Genomic DNA, 15,579 nt, shown 5'->3' on the forward strand with positions numbered 1-15,579 from the left:
TATATATATATATAAGAAACTCATCTTGAACAACATAAGAATATTAGCATTCTCTTTTCCTAAGTTGTGGTTTTGATACTCTATTATAACAGTCATTTCTGACTTTAGTAAGGTTCCTGGAATCCTGGGATATCCCAACTCCCATGTTGCTGTTAATTTGTTCATGATAAATTCCATTTACTTCATGTATGTATTCTTTGTTGTTTCCTCGTTATGCTTTGTTTTCACTTGGTTGGATGATCAATTTGTTTTAATGGTTGGAAATTTTGTGCCTCTGTTGACTTGCATTGTTCCATGTAGTTAGAGTCGAAATATGGGTATCAAACCATTTGTCGGTGTGTTTGTTTCTTCTCCAATTTTTTTTTTGGCTTAGGTGCAGGATGGTCAGAACAGCTGTGCATATATATTCTCTATTTTCTATTTCAGTGCTGTGCATATATATTCTCTATTTTCTTCGTGCCATTTGATGCATCTTCCTTATCAACAAGCAAGTTGTTCGATATTCCAAGCTTGTGCTATTAGAAACTTTTTCCATAGCTAATGTCATTGTAGAAAAACATAATTTTTCTGTTAGACCAAGAATTGTCCTCCCTTTCTTTTTCTTCAGTTAACTATCAGTTTGACGACTATTGGTATCAAAGTTGTTTGGTTGATTTGAAAACTGCCCAGAAATTCCCTTTATCTGATTATTTGCTAGTTTTTTAGAATTCTTTGTGATAAGCCTGTCCTCTCTGTATTGGATGTATGTATAGAATTGGATATAGGTCTTGCCAAAAAGGATCTCTCAAAAACTAATAAAATGTTACTATTGCTATCTCGACCTGACTGCTTTAGCTTTGATTGCTAGCATTGATACTGCTCAACTTATCAACTTGTAATCCACAACACAACTATGCTTGTTATGTGGGGTGATATTGCTCAGTTTAATCCAATAGCATAATTATTTTTCCTTAGCTCAATTGCTTTATTTCCTAATATCTATTGTTAATGGCATTGTTAATGGCCAAGAGAAACTGCCATTAATATGAACTACATACTTTGTGATTGGCAGACACGATCGGCGGCTAACAAGACCAACCGTGGTAAGAAGGAGTCGGAGCACCACACGGGGCGGCTACCTATCATCTACAGGGTGGTCCACCACAAAGAGAAGGGTAAGGAATTTCCTGTTATCCCAACTTACACAGAGACGTATGACACAGTCAACGACCCTAAAGCTGCCAAGAATCTTGTAAGTTAATTAAATCTGGTGCAAATAGCTTACATATATTGTGCAAATAATTTTCAGTTGGTGCAATTAAATAATTTTTAGTTGGTGCAGAGGCATTTGTGTTTCGTATTGTGAATATTACTTTGTTATGCTAAGTTTCATATCACTGGTAAAGTAAACTAGTAAAGAGAGGAATATATGCTCACCTCAACCAATATCTTAAGCCATATTCTTATTAACAGTCCTGTCTAGTAGTCCTGTCATGAAATATGATGCATATATATGTGAATAATATAATTGATCATCTTCTAACTAGAAAGATTCTTCTCTGCATTGATCAGGAAAATGGTTTCTAAACTTTATGAGGGCTTAAGTTTCCATTTCTCTCTCAAGGGGAGGCAACTAGCTTCAACTCCAGCTCCCCAAATTCCCAAGTTAACAAACACTCATTCAGTTACTCCCACGCATTTGGATCACTCTAACAAATCATGCATGCATGTGATTAAGTAAATCAGCTAGTTGCTTCCCTTTTAGATGAAGCTGTATATCCTGCTAAGTTTCATGACACAAGCACTATTGTTATGTTCTGCAAAACATTGCTTGTCTCTAAGTTCAATTCTTCATTTAGTAAATTTACATGCCTGCAATATGTAGCAGATTCATAACAGTTCCATCATTCTCCAACTTATTTTTCTTCATTGCTTACCCTTAATTGTTTTTCAACTGCAATATGAATTTAAATTCCAAATCTAATTACAAGCTTATCTCTTATCTCTTATCTGCAGGAGGAAATGCAGAAAGAGGCAACTGAATTGAAAAAATGCACAGAAGAATGCAAACCCTGACATCCCGGAGGCTGAGCTCCCACCTTTGGAGTGGTCAATGAATCTTAAGGTGCTTGAAGCAAGAGTCGGCAGAAGAGCCGGGAAAGAGATCCGTGGTCTTGGAAGAGCAGGTGTCCGACAGTTATCATCTTCCACTCCACGTTCTCGAGTTCATGAGGTGGAGGAGAGATTACATATTGCTGAGGAGAGGGCCGAAAAAGCTGAGGCGGTTGTGCAAAAAGTTAGTGAAGAGATGACATTGGTGAAGCAGCAACTAGCAGCAGTGATGTCTTTTATGGCGCAGCAGACTGGGCGTCCTCCACCAGTCCCTTCCCAACAACCTCTAGAAGAAAATGTTGATGCAGCTAAGAGGAACTAGCTAGGTACATCACTGCGTTCTTCATTATTTTGGTTTTGTTTAGATGGAGAAGCCTTTGGTTAGGTTGTTGTGCAGTTGGTTTTGTTTAGATGGAGAAACCTTTGGTTAGGTTGTTGTGCAGTTGGTTTTGTTTAGATGGAGAAGCCTTTAAGGTTTGTGCAGTTGGTTTTGTTCAGTTGGAGAATGATAGGATAGGCTAGCTAAGCTAGGATGAATGAATGGTTTTGTTTAGTTGCAATTCAAGGTGTTACTAAAGAGTAAAGACTTTGTATGAACAAATTATGCATATATGAAAATTTATTGTTTGCTAAATTTGCAATTTTATAGTTTCTGTAGATGATGATGATAGTGAAACAGGGAGGATAAGGAAAAAGCAAATAAAACTGGCCTCAGTGAACAGACTTATGCGACGAAAACGTATGTTTTTGTCGCATAAGTGAACCATCCTTTCGTCGGCAATTGCACCCATGTTTCGTCGGGATAGAATTACTAACGACGAAAATCATTTCGTTGGAACACTTATGCGACGAGATTCGTCGTACAAGTGGACACCAGTGTCATCGCTTCTAGTCTGTGCGACAATGATTTCTTCGTCGCATTATATAGAGTGTAGCGACGAATATATTTTTTTCGTCGCATAGATTCTTATGCGACACCACTTATGCGACGACTCTTATGCGACCGACTTGTCGTGTCATAGGTATATATGCGACGAAAATTGACTCTTATGCTTCGAAATTGTTTCGTCTCTTAAGTCGGCCATCCTACTAGTGCTAGTGCAACGGCATCTATGATATATGCTTCATCTGGAGTTATCCATTCGCTTCTTCTTTTTCCTACAATTATGCTAGTAATTAAGGACCATTCGTATACTAGATTTCTAGAAAGGATGGTACCTGTCTGCGGATCCGGCTCCTCTAAAGTGAGGAGTCCGTGAAGTTAGTCTAAGTTCATAAAATCTAGGCTTTCTATCTAATCCAAGGGTCGTAAGAATTGACACATCACTATTACTTAAATTTTTGATTTTTAGTCTAACCCCAGTTAACTTCTTGTTAACTATATCGTTAACTCCATGTAAATGCAGTCAACGATAGAGTTCATTCTTAGCCCCATTAACGAGTTCTGCATCAATATTAACGAGTTCTGCATCAATATTACATATTCATCTAATTCAAACTTCCTTTCTATCCCTTAATCCCTTTCACCATTATTTTCATTTCTTTAACCTCATATTTGTTTAAACATGGCTCCCGTGCTGGGTTCATCCCTCCTTTAAATGGACTCTTCGTTCATCCAAAACCCTTATTCGGAATTCTCCTTTGAGTTATGTTCTTTGATCAACTCACTGGATTATGATCTCTCCTACCTGGGATATGTTCAACTTTGATCAGATCTATAGTCAAGTACAACAGCCAGCTCAGCTACCGTTCAACCAAAACGACTCTGAAGAAATTGTTATTTATGGAGTTCTTGCTCAGGCCGGCGCCGAGGACTCCTCTGACGCCACCAGTACCCCTCGTCATATGAAAGATGATGAGAGGTGAACTCCAACGCGGCCATGGAAGAGGGAAAGAGATGAAGGACGAGATAGCATATAGAGGAGCCAGCTCAGCTACAGTTCAACCAAAACGACTCTAAAGAAATGGTTATTTATGGAGTTTTTGCTCAGGCCAACGCCGGGGATTCCTCCGACGCCACCAGTACCCCTCGTCATATGAAATATGATGAGAGGTGAACTCCAACGTGACCATGGAAGAGGGAGATAGCATGAAGGACGAGATAACATATAGAGGACTCCGGCGGCAGCCATGGGGGAAGTACGCGGCAGAGATAAGGGATTCAACACGAAGGGGGTGCGAGTTTGGTTGGGAACCTTACTGCGGAGGCAGCCCTAGCTTAAGACCAAGCTGCATTTACATGGAGTTAACGATATAGTTAACAAGAAGTTAACTGGGGTTAGACTAAAAATCAAAAATTTAAGTAATAGTGATGTGTCAATTCTTAAGACCCTTAGATTAGATAGAAAGTCTAGATTTTGTGAACTTAGACTAATTTCACACACTCCTCACTTTAGAGGAGCCGAATCCCCTGCCTGGCTGCTTGTGCACGTTACTTTTCATTTGCATCTTCGGCGTTACATATGGAAGCGGAGGCTGCTAGAGCAGGCATCCTTCTTGTCATTCACCAAAATTTCAATGACTTTCATCTTGAGTGTGATTGCTCTATGGTGGTGAATGGGTTACTCTATTAAGTTGAAGAAAGATCTGAAGTGGGGTGCATCATATTTGACATCTTTACGCTCTAATGCACGAGATCTAGGCTTTATGTCCCTCTCAGTACATAATTATAATATTAATATAATAAGTCAGGCGTGAGGATGAGTCTCTTAAGTGGAACTTTTGAATTGACCATTTTTTATTTATTTCATAAAATCAATATCTAATCATGTTCGTTCTCTAATTTGCATTCTAAATATGGTTAAATTGACCATTGTTACCTAATAAAAAATGACTGTTGGTTGAATTTTGCATCGATCCAGCACTAGTAATGAACTTGAATAAACTTTATCAAATTAAGGATTTTGATCTTAAGACTGACTGACAAGAAAAAGAAAAAGAAAAAAGCTAAGAGAAAATAGTAGAAGTTGTGGAAGCTCCACAGAATCTAATTTTGGGAGCAAGACGAATAGTCGAAATGCAAAGTAAAGATTTACAGGGAAGGGTTTTTTACTAAATGTATAAAGTAAATCTTGTTTGTCCCCCACGATCAAGCCAAACAAAGAATGACCGTTGCCGTCAAATCACAGTATTTACTGCGATCAATCACATATATATGACTTCTGACATTGTCTGTCTATCGCTCCAGAGCAGATTTCAGATCATGATGGGGCTATTATTGCCCACTGTAATTAATCCCATTCATATGTTACAGTTACTGCGAAGTATACCTGACAGTTTTGACTGTGAGCCTAATTAATTACCACAGTTAAAGCATACAAGCACATTCAAAATAGTACAGTGAAACTGTGAAAGCATACATGATGATCATATGCCAAGCAGCCAAAGGTCAATGTTCAACCATTAAACCATTAGTGTTGATGTGAAACGAAATGCAAATGCAACTACAAAACCCTAATTTGGCAAATGGTTAATTTCTATTCACCATAATGTTGGAAAGAAGGAAATCTGATGGGGTGATATACTGGTAATTTCATTGAGAAATTCAGAGTTAAAATCTCACAACGTATAGGTGATACAGCCTACATGGGATCAATTAAGTTTGAGATATATCATTGCATTGTTCATTAGTGGGTCACACGGCCACACTTGTTCAATGTTTATCATGCTAAAGTAGGTTATTTGATGTCACTTTGTATACTCATAGACTCATGGCGACACATATCTCTACCTTATCTTGTGAAAGTTACTCGTATGTAATTTGTTCGACATGTAGTCACTTAGATGGCCTATTGTTTGTCTTTCCATGTTTTGTTTGACATGTTTCAAATAAGAAATTAATTTGTTAGACGTGCACTTTGCATTTGAGCGGGCATGTTGAATAGAGAAAATAATAAGACATAATATAATACTTAATTGTATCGCGACATTTTAAGTTTAAATCTCACGTATGACAAAAGTGATCAACTTATAAACAATGTGAAATGCAACATCAGTTGATATTTCATCACGCGCAAGCCATGCTTATATGTCTAACTTTACCAGTGCAAATCAAAGGGCTAGAAATGAACCCAACCAACTAAGTAGGATGTGACCAAAATGGTATGTCGATAATTGGTGCAAGGTTTTTGAGGCAATCATTCAAATTTCAAGTAAGTTTGTATCATATCCAACGAAGAAAGAACCCTACATTTGATTTCTTCAATGAGCAACCCACTCCATATGATTGAAAAATCGAAACAACATGACGGCATGACCGATGAAGCAAAAGAGCAATAGGGTTAACTTCTTGGAAGTGAACCCAAATTAGCGAAATGGTTCATTTCTAATTACATAACACAGTATACTCTAGCTTCACCCGATTCAAACTAGGAGTTAAAAAACAGCCTGAATAATTAGGCTATTAATCGAAACGGTAACGATCGAGATGCAGGAAAGGTTCCAAGCGTACGTTGAACAAATGAGGCATGTCAAGAGAAACATTTCGATGAAGAATAAGGGGATGCATATGTTCAAATTCATGTAATTGTTGTTTGTATATTAATGTTCGATCAAGATCATGTATATTAGTCGGAGAATTCATATGTATATATCATATGGCTGGGCTCTCATGTATTTCCTCAACTCAAGTTCATGCATAATATTGTTCGTTTATGCATTATAAATCACTATATTGGTTACTTTATGTGTGGTAGTTAAAGATATTGGAAGAAACTAACATAGATGTTTGAGAAAGTCCAAACTCAGTTTAAGGACAGCTTAATTATCCAATGTTATTAGTTGTTAAATATCAGTTTTAGCTAATTCAAACTAAAGAGCGATCGTAGCAAAACGACACAAATATTTATAAGTTTATAGCTTATAAACACAACAATTGAATTTGTGATTTAGTTTCATTATTCGTACATATAAAGCTATTTATTCAATTTGTGAACCCGTTATTAGGTATAGCAACTATATATACTGATAGAACACTAGATAGCGATACATCAATATTGATCACAATGTTGACTATGGATAGAAACAATCTATTTGTAGAGAGCAAAGTAAGCCTGCATATAAGGCTTAAGATTCTGGATAGATAGGATTTGTAATTGTACTTTTTCTGCTCCGGATAAGATATGTTTCATACGAGTAGCTACATCAATCTTTTTGCAGTACAAATCAGATACCTCTCATTGTCTTGTAACTTGTAATTCAACTCTCTTGCGAAGTATCCAAATAGTGTCAGTACGAAGGGTAGTCTTTTCTTTAGGATTAAAGCCGGTACTAGCTTCTCTTTCTTTGGCAAGCTAGCAAGAAGTATCTGCATCAAACTAAACTAAATGTGAGAGAAAATACCAAACAAGTACACTCTTAATTTAACTCAGGGTCATCATTTCTTCAATCAGCAACAAGCTAGCATCATGAGCTACCCACTTCATATGATTGAAAAATCAAAGCAACATGATGAATCCATGGAATCTTCAAGATTTGATAATGAAAAAAAAGAAGAAAAAAGAATAGGTTTGGTGTTAAATTGTTAATGGTGCTAACAATCAACACCAAATGCTAATTAGTCATGATTATGCTTTGCACTAACTCACTGATTAACCTGAGAATAATCAAAAGGGAATTATGAATCAAAACACAATTAGAGCCAAACACACCCACATGATGCAAATAATTTTGCCACCCAAAAAGGTCAACAATATAGCATAACAAAGTCAAAAGGCTCATCACTAATCAAGTTCACTTAACTTGTCACATCAAAACATATGCATAATCACAAATAAAGAATTGCAAAGATACCATATATTGTACCAAATACTAGACTTAAAAATGCTGATTGCGTCCACTAATGGAAGATCATAGTTAAGTAATTACCAAATCTACAAATATATTCTTGCCACAAGATTTAAAAGTGAAGTATTTGATTCCTCAGAAAGTCAATGTATCTCTAGTGAATCGGATTTTTGAGTTGTTGGATTCGATTGCATCACCTGAAGAAGAGGATGATGAGTATTGACAACTTAGTCGGCAAACTACTTTTGGGATGGAGTGGATGATGGAATATATATTGCATTTGCATCTTTTAGATTATGGATTATAAACCAAGGGATTTTGGATTTGCAGGTTAGTTTAGTGTATCTGTATCAAAAGTTAAGGCAAAGAATATGCCAAAAAGAAGAGGATTTTGACACATTTTGAGAAGAATTATGTGGTTTTCTCTTTTGCTGCATGGTCGACATGAGCCCCAATAGATTCTTCACCAGATAAATTTGCAAGTTTTTGGTCATGACCAGCTAAGTTCCATTGAAGAGCCACTTTCACAGATACGAGGAAGCACTAAGAATGTCTACCACCATCACGTTCAAACCTAGTCACACATCTCGCTTAAGCGAATTGGTAGAAGTCGATCACATCGTGCTTAGTTTAGCACGTAATGTTAGAAATATATCAAGTTTTGATCTCAACGAGTTTCGTTTACATTGAATAAATCGAGTTAAATATGCTAACAAAATAGTTTCGAGGTCAACCATGAGACCTCGAAAGTGGAGGCTGAACTCTGACAGATTAAATTCTAAATGCATCAGTTTGTAAGATATTTTTCTTCTCGTTGTTTCAATAGGAGTCGGTAGAATATCGTTGCCAAGCCCCAGAATCTCCAAGAGCACAGTGTGGCTGCAATTTTATAACGAAGACTATAGTTTGGCCACATGGGGCGGTAGTCAAAGCAAAACACATAGAACAGTATCTGGCTGATCAACATGTGCCGACCGCCGCCGACGGAGACCCATTTGCAATCCGGAATATAATTCTGAAAATGTATCAAGGAAGTTGGAGTTCTGATATATTCAATTCATGATTTCCCCCATAGAACATGGTCTGACGCTTTCTTTAGTGCAAAGGCCAGATATGACCAAATCCATGTATCTTAATAGGTCCAGGCCCAGTCCCAGTCCCAATCCCAGTCCCAGTCCCAAGCCCAAACTCAACCCAATCTATCAGCCTAAGGAAAACGGAAATGACAAATCAGAATGATTAAGAGCAATCAACAATAGTGATAATAACATATTCATCAGATTCCACAGCTTCAATAACTAGTAGGCTATTACATTATGGACTTCACAAACATTAATATTTTAAACCAGTTTTAATAGGTTTCACAACAAACAGACTCAAAATAGACTGATGACAATGAAAACATCGAAGACAAGATGATACTGCCATCCAGCCCTGGACATCCATCCTGTCAGTGTTCTTCCTCCAAGTGACAACTTTTACGACTGGCTCGCTCTTTCCCCAAACCCCTGATCTTCACTTTGAATAAGGCAGCTCAAAGCAGCAGTCATTTTCGGGGACTTGGCTAGTTCCGGATCTTGGATTTCTCCATGGACCTAGGAGCTAATGGAAACAAACAAACAGACGTTAGGATAACAGTATGTTTCATCATTGAAATTGAAAGTTGAAAAATATCATGTCATGCATGCTAGAGAGTACTGACCATAATTTACAGTTGTACCCATTATGTAAATATATTAGCTAGTACAAGTGAGACCCCATATCTCTACTACAATAAAGCCGGGCGTGAGAAAGCTTCACCAATTTATGTTTTGCCTAAACTGTCCCTTGATGGGCTAATTCTTGAAATAAACAAAAAGAGTATTATGGTAAAAGACAAATAAAAAAAGGAGAAAGGAGAAAAAAGAAAAAAAAGGAGTTGATGGCGTGTACATGTGAAATAGACGTGAGATTGTGGGAAAAACATGTATTTATCCACAATCAAGAAAAAAAAAAAAAAGAAGAAAAAAAAAAAAGAAGCAAGATTACCACCCTGAAAACCGACCAGACTAAAAAAGATAAACATCCCGAGACTCACAAAAAAACAGATAACCGTTTCAAAAAAAATGATAACCATCCCTGAAATTATATTGCAGTTATTTAAGGCTAGTATACATAAATTGACAGGCTTTCTTATTTTGCATTGGAACCATAAATGTGCACGTCAATTCTTACGAAACAACAAGGCTAAATGAAGCTGGCAATTTGAGTGTTAAGCTGAAAGACATTTATTTCAATTGTCAATATATTCTAGTGTTAGCACATATATTTCTTTTCTGGTGTAAAATCCCACCTTAGATTAAGATTGTGGACTATTTCGCTAGTAATCTGGGGTTTTCCTAATTCACATTATTATTTTGGCTTAAGTGTCCATTTCTTATCCCTATTGGATTTCAATCTTTAAGTGGCACAGCCATCACAGTTAATTAGGTAAAATGCACAAGTACATAAGAAAAATATATAACATACTAAAGCTGGCAGCATAAAAAGGATCTTGGTAAGCACTACATATGTATATCAGTACCCGTATAATGCGTATATTAGGTCAACATGAAGTAAAACTCATGAATGAAATTTGATAGTTTCACCAAGTCATATAACAGTTATAAATCCAAAAGGAAAATAATAGCTGGGGATATCATGAAAATAGAAGCACAAACCTAAGCCAATGGCATCAGAGCCCTTCATTATCTTCAACCTCTTGCATGAATCAATAAACATCCTGTGATAAAGCCAAACTGGAGTTCAGATTGCAGATGCAACACATAAACAAGAAAGAAAAATCAATATGAGGTGATTATCATGGCCTATGGGGACTACAAGATACATGATAGTAGAAGCAAAGAAGCTTTGCAATTTGTTTCATCTTTTCTCCCCTTCTTTCGTTAGCATTTCCTGTTAATCATTGCTATTGCAAAAATATTGAGATCTTCCTGATCTTAGATGTTCCTTGGTAAGGCTTTCTTAGTTCATAGTTTTATAAACAAAAAAACAAAAACAAAAAACTAATTGAAGTGTTTCTATCCTACTATCGCACTCTCATACTTTCAAGTGTTGGTCTATCAAATGACAATTTTGTTTATTCTAAAACTTTAGTACATAATGAAGACGGAAATTTGAAGCAGCTTAAATGGTTTATGTAAGACTTCATCTGCGACTCACATGAACAATGTTGTATCTAAAACTTTAGTATAAAAGAGTGTGTGTTTATACTAATTTACAATTCCCTGATCAATGCAAGACTTCATAACGTCATATTTCTCTAGATATTATCACATGCATCTACATCAGTCGTGTACAATCAAATGATTAAATTTTAGTACCCTCCCCGAACTGGGAACCATGTATGTAAACTGTGCCCTAGTACATATTTTTTTACTGTTCTTTACCATAAATATAGCATACCCAACTTTGAACACAAATCTACTTTTTTGCACATAATGCAACAATGCTTCTACATTAAAATCAGGTTAACAATATGTATGAGGGAAACAAAAATGAGATATGTGGAAAGACTAAACATTTGAATCAGAACTTACTCCCACGGAACATCTCCGACAAGCATCCAATCACCATCCTTGTCCTCATATGTAAGCACATATTCTGATCCATGAAGAAGATCTCTCAGCTTACTCTCACTCAATCTTTCCCTCCCTGGAGCTCCATGGGATCCATATTGCCCTGAAATCACAATAAAATGGCAGAAATTGGCTCCATGACAAAAACATGACGTTTCTCTATATTGGAAGTTTAGACATCATAGGCAATTGTCCAGCAATTTAAGCAAGATGAATTAAATCCGGATATGACTAAATTCAAGCAATTTTTACCAATTGTAAAACAGCTGAACATCTTTTCCAGAGCAGAAGACAACTCTTGATATGTTCCGTAGGTTCTCAGATCTACCTTCCTCAGGTAGGGAGCACCGTCCATGCTGACCTTGACAAAAAGAGCACCTCGACCAGGTTTTCCATCAACTTCATCACTGTTCTTTGAAGCAGTGGTTAAATTCTTCCTAAAAGATCTTATTGGAGGCCACCCTACAACTTGTGCCCTGACAAGAATATATAGAACAAGTTATAAATGAACAATAATATTCACAATAGGTTGACAGTCCGCCATGAGAAATTTACATACTTAGCAGCTGGAGCACTGCTGTTGTTAGAAGCAACGGCATGGTTCTGGCTAGCTCCATTTGCAGTTTTGGACTGATCTTTTGAAGAATTGGTCACAAGATTGGTTGGCTGAGTCCCAGAAGTCCTGGATGATAGCATCACATTGATTGAACTCACAGGAAACTTCCCTTGTCCGACAGATTCTGGTGATTCGGAATCAGAACCAGCAGCAGCAGGAAACATCCACTTTCCTTCATTATAAACAGAACTTTTCACCTCTGAGAATCCATCCATGGTATCAGAAAAGCCCCTTTTGTTGCCTGAAACAACATTTTTCTGGGATGAGGAACAGATTCCATCTTTTGAAGGAAGCAGAGGAAACAGTGGCTTTTCATCAAGCAAGCAAAGCTCTGATTGCCGTTCTGGTGATTGGGATCCAGGAAGACCAAGCCTCAACTCTGTAGCCTTAAAATTGAACTTGCTCTTATTCTCCTCTGACAAGCTAGAGACCGTGGAGCTGTCAACTGAAGAACAATCTGACAACCCAAGGTAGTTACGCTCTTTCAATCCCGAGCTGTTCTGGGGGATCATTTCCATAGAGGGCGAACAAGCTACCATAGATCCATTGCTCTTCCCTTCCCCCTCACCACCCAGCAGTGGTGGAGACATCAGACTACCAAATTATTAACTGCACTGCTCAATGAAAACAAAAATAACCAAATTAACAGATGATGAAGATTAGCATCCAAACCAAAACATGTCAACAGCACAAACTGGGGAAGCTACATGAAACTTAAATCCACAGAGCAATATAACCAGACTTGTACAAATTCTGATAGATTGGACATCATGTATTTTTCTCATCAAGATTGGCCCACCGAAATAATTGAGAGCATGAATAAAGGTTCTTTAAGAAGACAAGTTTCTGAGAAAACAAACAGAAACTTGCAGGAAAACAATTCAATTTTTAACACATAGAAAAGCTCTGGCCACTAGATCTATGAAGAGAAAAGAAAACCCAGCTTGGGCCAGTGGGAACTGGTACTGCAAGCATAATCAATAATACAGCCAACATATAATTGTAAGGAATCTGACCACAAACCACCATATGGTCCAATTATCAGGTACACAATGCTTTCAACACCGAAACCAATAATCTTGCCGTTTAGAGCCCCTAACAAGTTATACCAAACACACTGTACACTATGTCATCGACAAGCCTAAGACAGTCCTAAATCTAAAGCAAACCAACAAGAAATTTAAGCGAAACTTGTACCGAAAATGGAACCGTGAAATCACCACCAATGAAAAGTTGTAACAAACGCAACAAAAATAACTAAATAGTTCCCAGACCGTCACTCTCTGAATCTTGAATGAAAAATTGGCCGTGAAAACTACCTATAATGAACTTCCAACCCAAAGCCAAGAGGTCAGAAACAAATGCACAGTAACAAGAATAAAAAATACCGCGTCTTTCTAATTTCTCTACCCCAAAGAAAAGAAAAGGTCAGCTGGGTTTCAGCAAAATCTGTTGGCATGAACAACGCTTCACCCTTTTCTCCAAAAGCTTCATTTTTTTATCTACCCTTCCTCTAATTTCCCCAAGTTTTCTTGGTAAAAAAGCTCTACAATCTTACTATAACTCAAAAGATCCACCAAAAATCTCAAAAGGCAGAAAATGCTCGACACATTGACTTGAAACAAAGAACCCAAAACCCAAAAAACTGAAGCAAAAACAGTAAACAATACCAAACCCACAAACGCCAAGCTGTAAACGAATCAAACCCAGAAATTAAACAGCATCAAGATCCCAGAATTCCCACAAAGCTCAAAACTTTCACATGCACTAAAACCAATCCATAGTGTTAAAGACTTGAAAGCTTTTCAAGAAGTAAAAGAAAGACGGAATATTCTTGAGCAGCACACGTACCTGAACAGCGAACCCGTTTGGATCAGACAAACAATAACAATACCCGGAAACGCCTTTCTGAACTCGTCAAACAAATTTTAGCTAAAACAAAGTGACTGAAAGCAAACCAGAAAATGAGAGAGAGAAAGAGAAAGATGGGGGCTTTCAAGGCTCTTCCATTAAGCGGAAAGCAACAAAAGCTTTTTTTAGGCCGAGGAGCTCGAAGCCTGCAACTAATTAATAAATTATATTTAAAATAAGATGGGAAAATGGAAAGAGAAAAGCAGGGGCAAAATGGGGAATTCGTGTTATTTAATTGGGGGTTCAATAAAGAGTTTGTCTGTGATATACGGACCGGCTGGTTTTGCACGGCGCCGATCTGGGACAGGAGGAGGAGTGAGGTTTACGGTTGCGATTGAGAGGGGTTGTTGCATCTCAGCCGTTGATAAAATATTATATATTTATTGGGTTTATTTTATTTTCCGGGTTTTGGTGTAGGAAAATCGGGGAGGGAGGCGATAGAAAATATGTTTTGGTCGGAAACGGTTGGTTACATTAGAGCTACGGGTTTAAACAACCCCCCAACGTGAGTCATAGTATGTCTTTACGAAACTATAACATTTGAGATGCATCTAGAGATTATATTGATCTAACATGTTTGTCATTTGGTCTCGTTTAGTTTTGGTTAATAAACCAAATATATACAAGATCACGGCCTATTATTTTGTTCAAATTTAGAGTCATGGGACTTTGACAATGAAGTTATGGTTCCTTGAAAAATGAATGGAATTAGAACTAATTTTAGTTTATAATTGAAAGCACAATAAAATTTCAATAAAGAAAATGTACATTCTAAATTTCGTTATATGAACATTTAAGAGCATAAAATTCTAAAGAAACTACAAACGAGAAAGGACCTCAAATATAAAACCTCTTTAACTTAAAAATCATACATATATACCTAGGATTCTATTTAAACTATTTAAACTACGTTACTGATTTTTGATACTTTTTCTTATTTGCCTTAATTTGGTCATTTTCTTCTATAATTGAAAGCCCTATATTTTTTTCTGTTGATCAAGGAAAAATAAAAAAATTAATGTTATTCAACCATATATCCTGGAATAGAATAAAGCAGAGTAAGCATATTGTTTCCAATTTTGGAATAGAATAAAAGGAAATTCAAAACATAAAGTTCACAACTGGATAATTGATGCACAGAATTATCGTAAAAACAAATTAAGCAAGCAAAGCTGGTGACACATGTTGCCCAGAAGAGTAAACCACAACATGCATCATCCCAGGAAATGCAATTTCATTCTTAAAAGCTAACTCATTTTGAATTTTAGTATCTGTTGCCATTATTTTTTCCCCTGGCGGCCTTTACAAACTTGTTCTTTTTGAATATTAGCTCTGATTTTCTGGAGAATTATGGGGAGTTAAGAGTCATGAAACTTGTTCTTTAATTACAATATCATGCTTTCAGTAGAGGGTAGATCTTTTAGGTCTGTTCTGCTTCTTTATTTTCTAGACTTCTCTTTCTATTACTTCATCCAAAATCTTGAAATACTAGCACTCATTTGGTACGTGAACTCTTTGTTTGGTTTTTGATCGAATTCTATTTATTAAAGCTCCTTTGAT

General features: G+C 36.8%; 1 protein-coding gene across 1 annotated transcript; it reads right to left on the reverse strand.

Annotated features, from left to right (window-relative positions):
- Positions 1-9,099: 9,099 nt before the first annotated feature.
- Positions 9,100-14,160, reverse strand: LOC101305406 (auxin-responsive protein IAA9-like). The gene is made up of 6 exons (XM_004288262.1): positions 13,960-14,160; positions 12,052-12,722; positions 11,745-11,968; positions 11,454-11,595; positions 10,575-10,636; positions 9,100-9,477 (listed from the first exon to the last, which is right to left on the reverse strand). The coding sequence occupies exons 2-6, from the start codon at positions 12,696-12,698 to the stop codon at positions 9,440-9,442; spliced, it is 1,113 nt and encodes a 370-aa protein (XP_004288310.1). The 5' UTR covers positions 12,699-12,722; positions 13,960-14,160; the 3' UTR covers positions 9,100-9,439.
- Between the last annotated feature and the right edge of the window lie 1,419 nt (positions 14,161-15,579).

The sequence above is a fragment of the Fragaria vesca genome, linkage group LG1 (assembly GCF_000184155.1).
Source record: "Fragaria vesca subsp. vesca linkage group LG1, FraVesHawaii_1.0, whole genome shotgun sequence".
Taxonomy (NCBI): domain Eukaryota; kingdom Viridiplantae; phylum Streptophyta; class Magnoliopsida; order Rosales; family Rosaceae; genus Fragaria; species Fragaria vesca.

Coding starts and splice junctions, on each gene's coding strand:
- LOC101305406 (XM_004288262.1), bottom strand. CDS start 12,698: ATGTCTCCACCACTGCTGGGTGGTGAGGGGGAAGGGAAGAGCAATGGA. Junction 10,637..11,453: donor GTCGGAGATGTTCCGTGGGA/GTAAGTTCTGAT, acceptor GCTTTATCACAG/GATGTTTATTGATTCATGCA. Junction 9,478..10,574: donor CTCTGATGCCATTGGCTTAG/GTTTGTGCTTCT, acceptor TGTTTCCATTAG/CTCCTAGGTCCATGGAGAAA.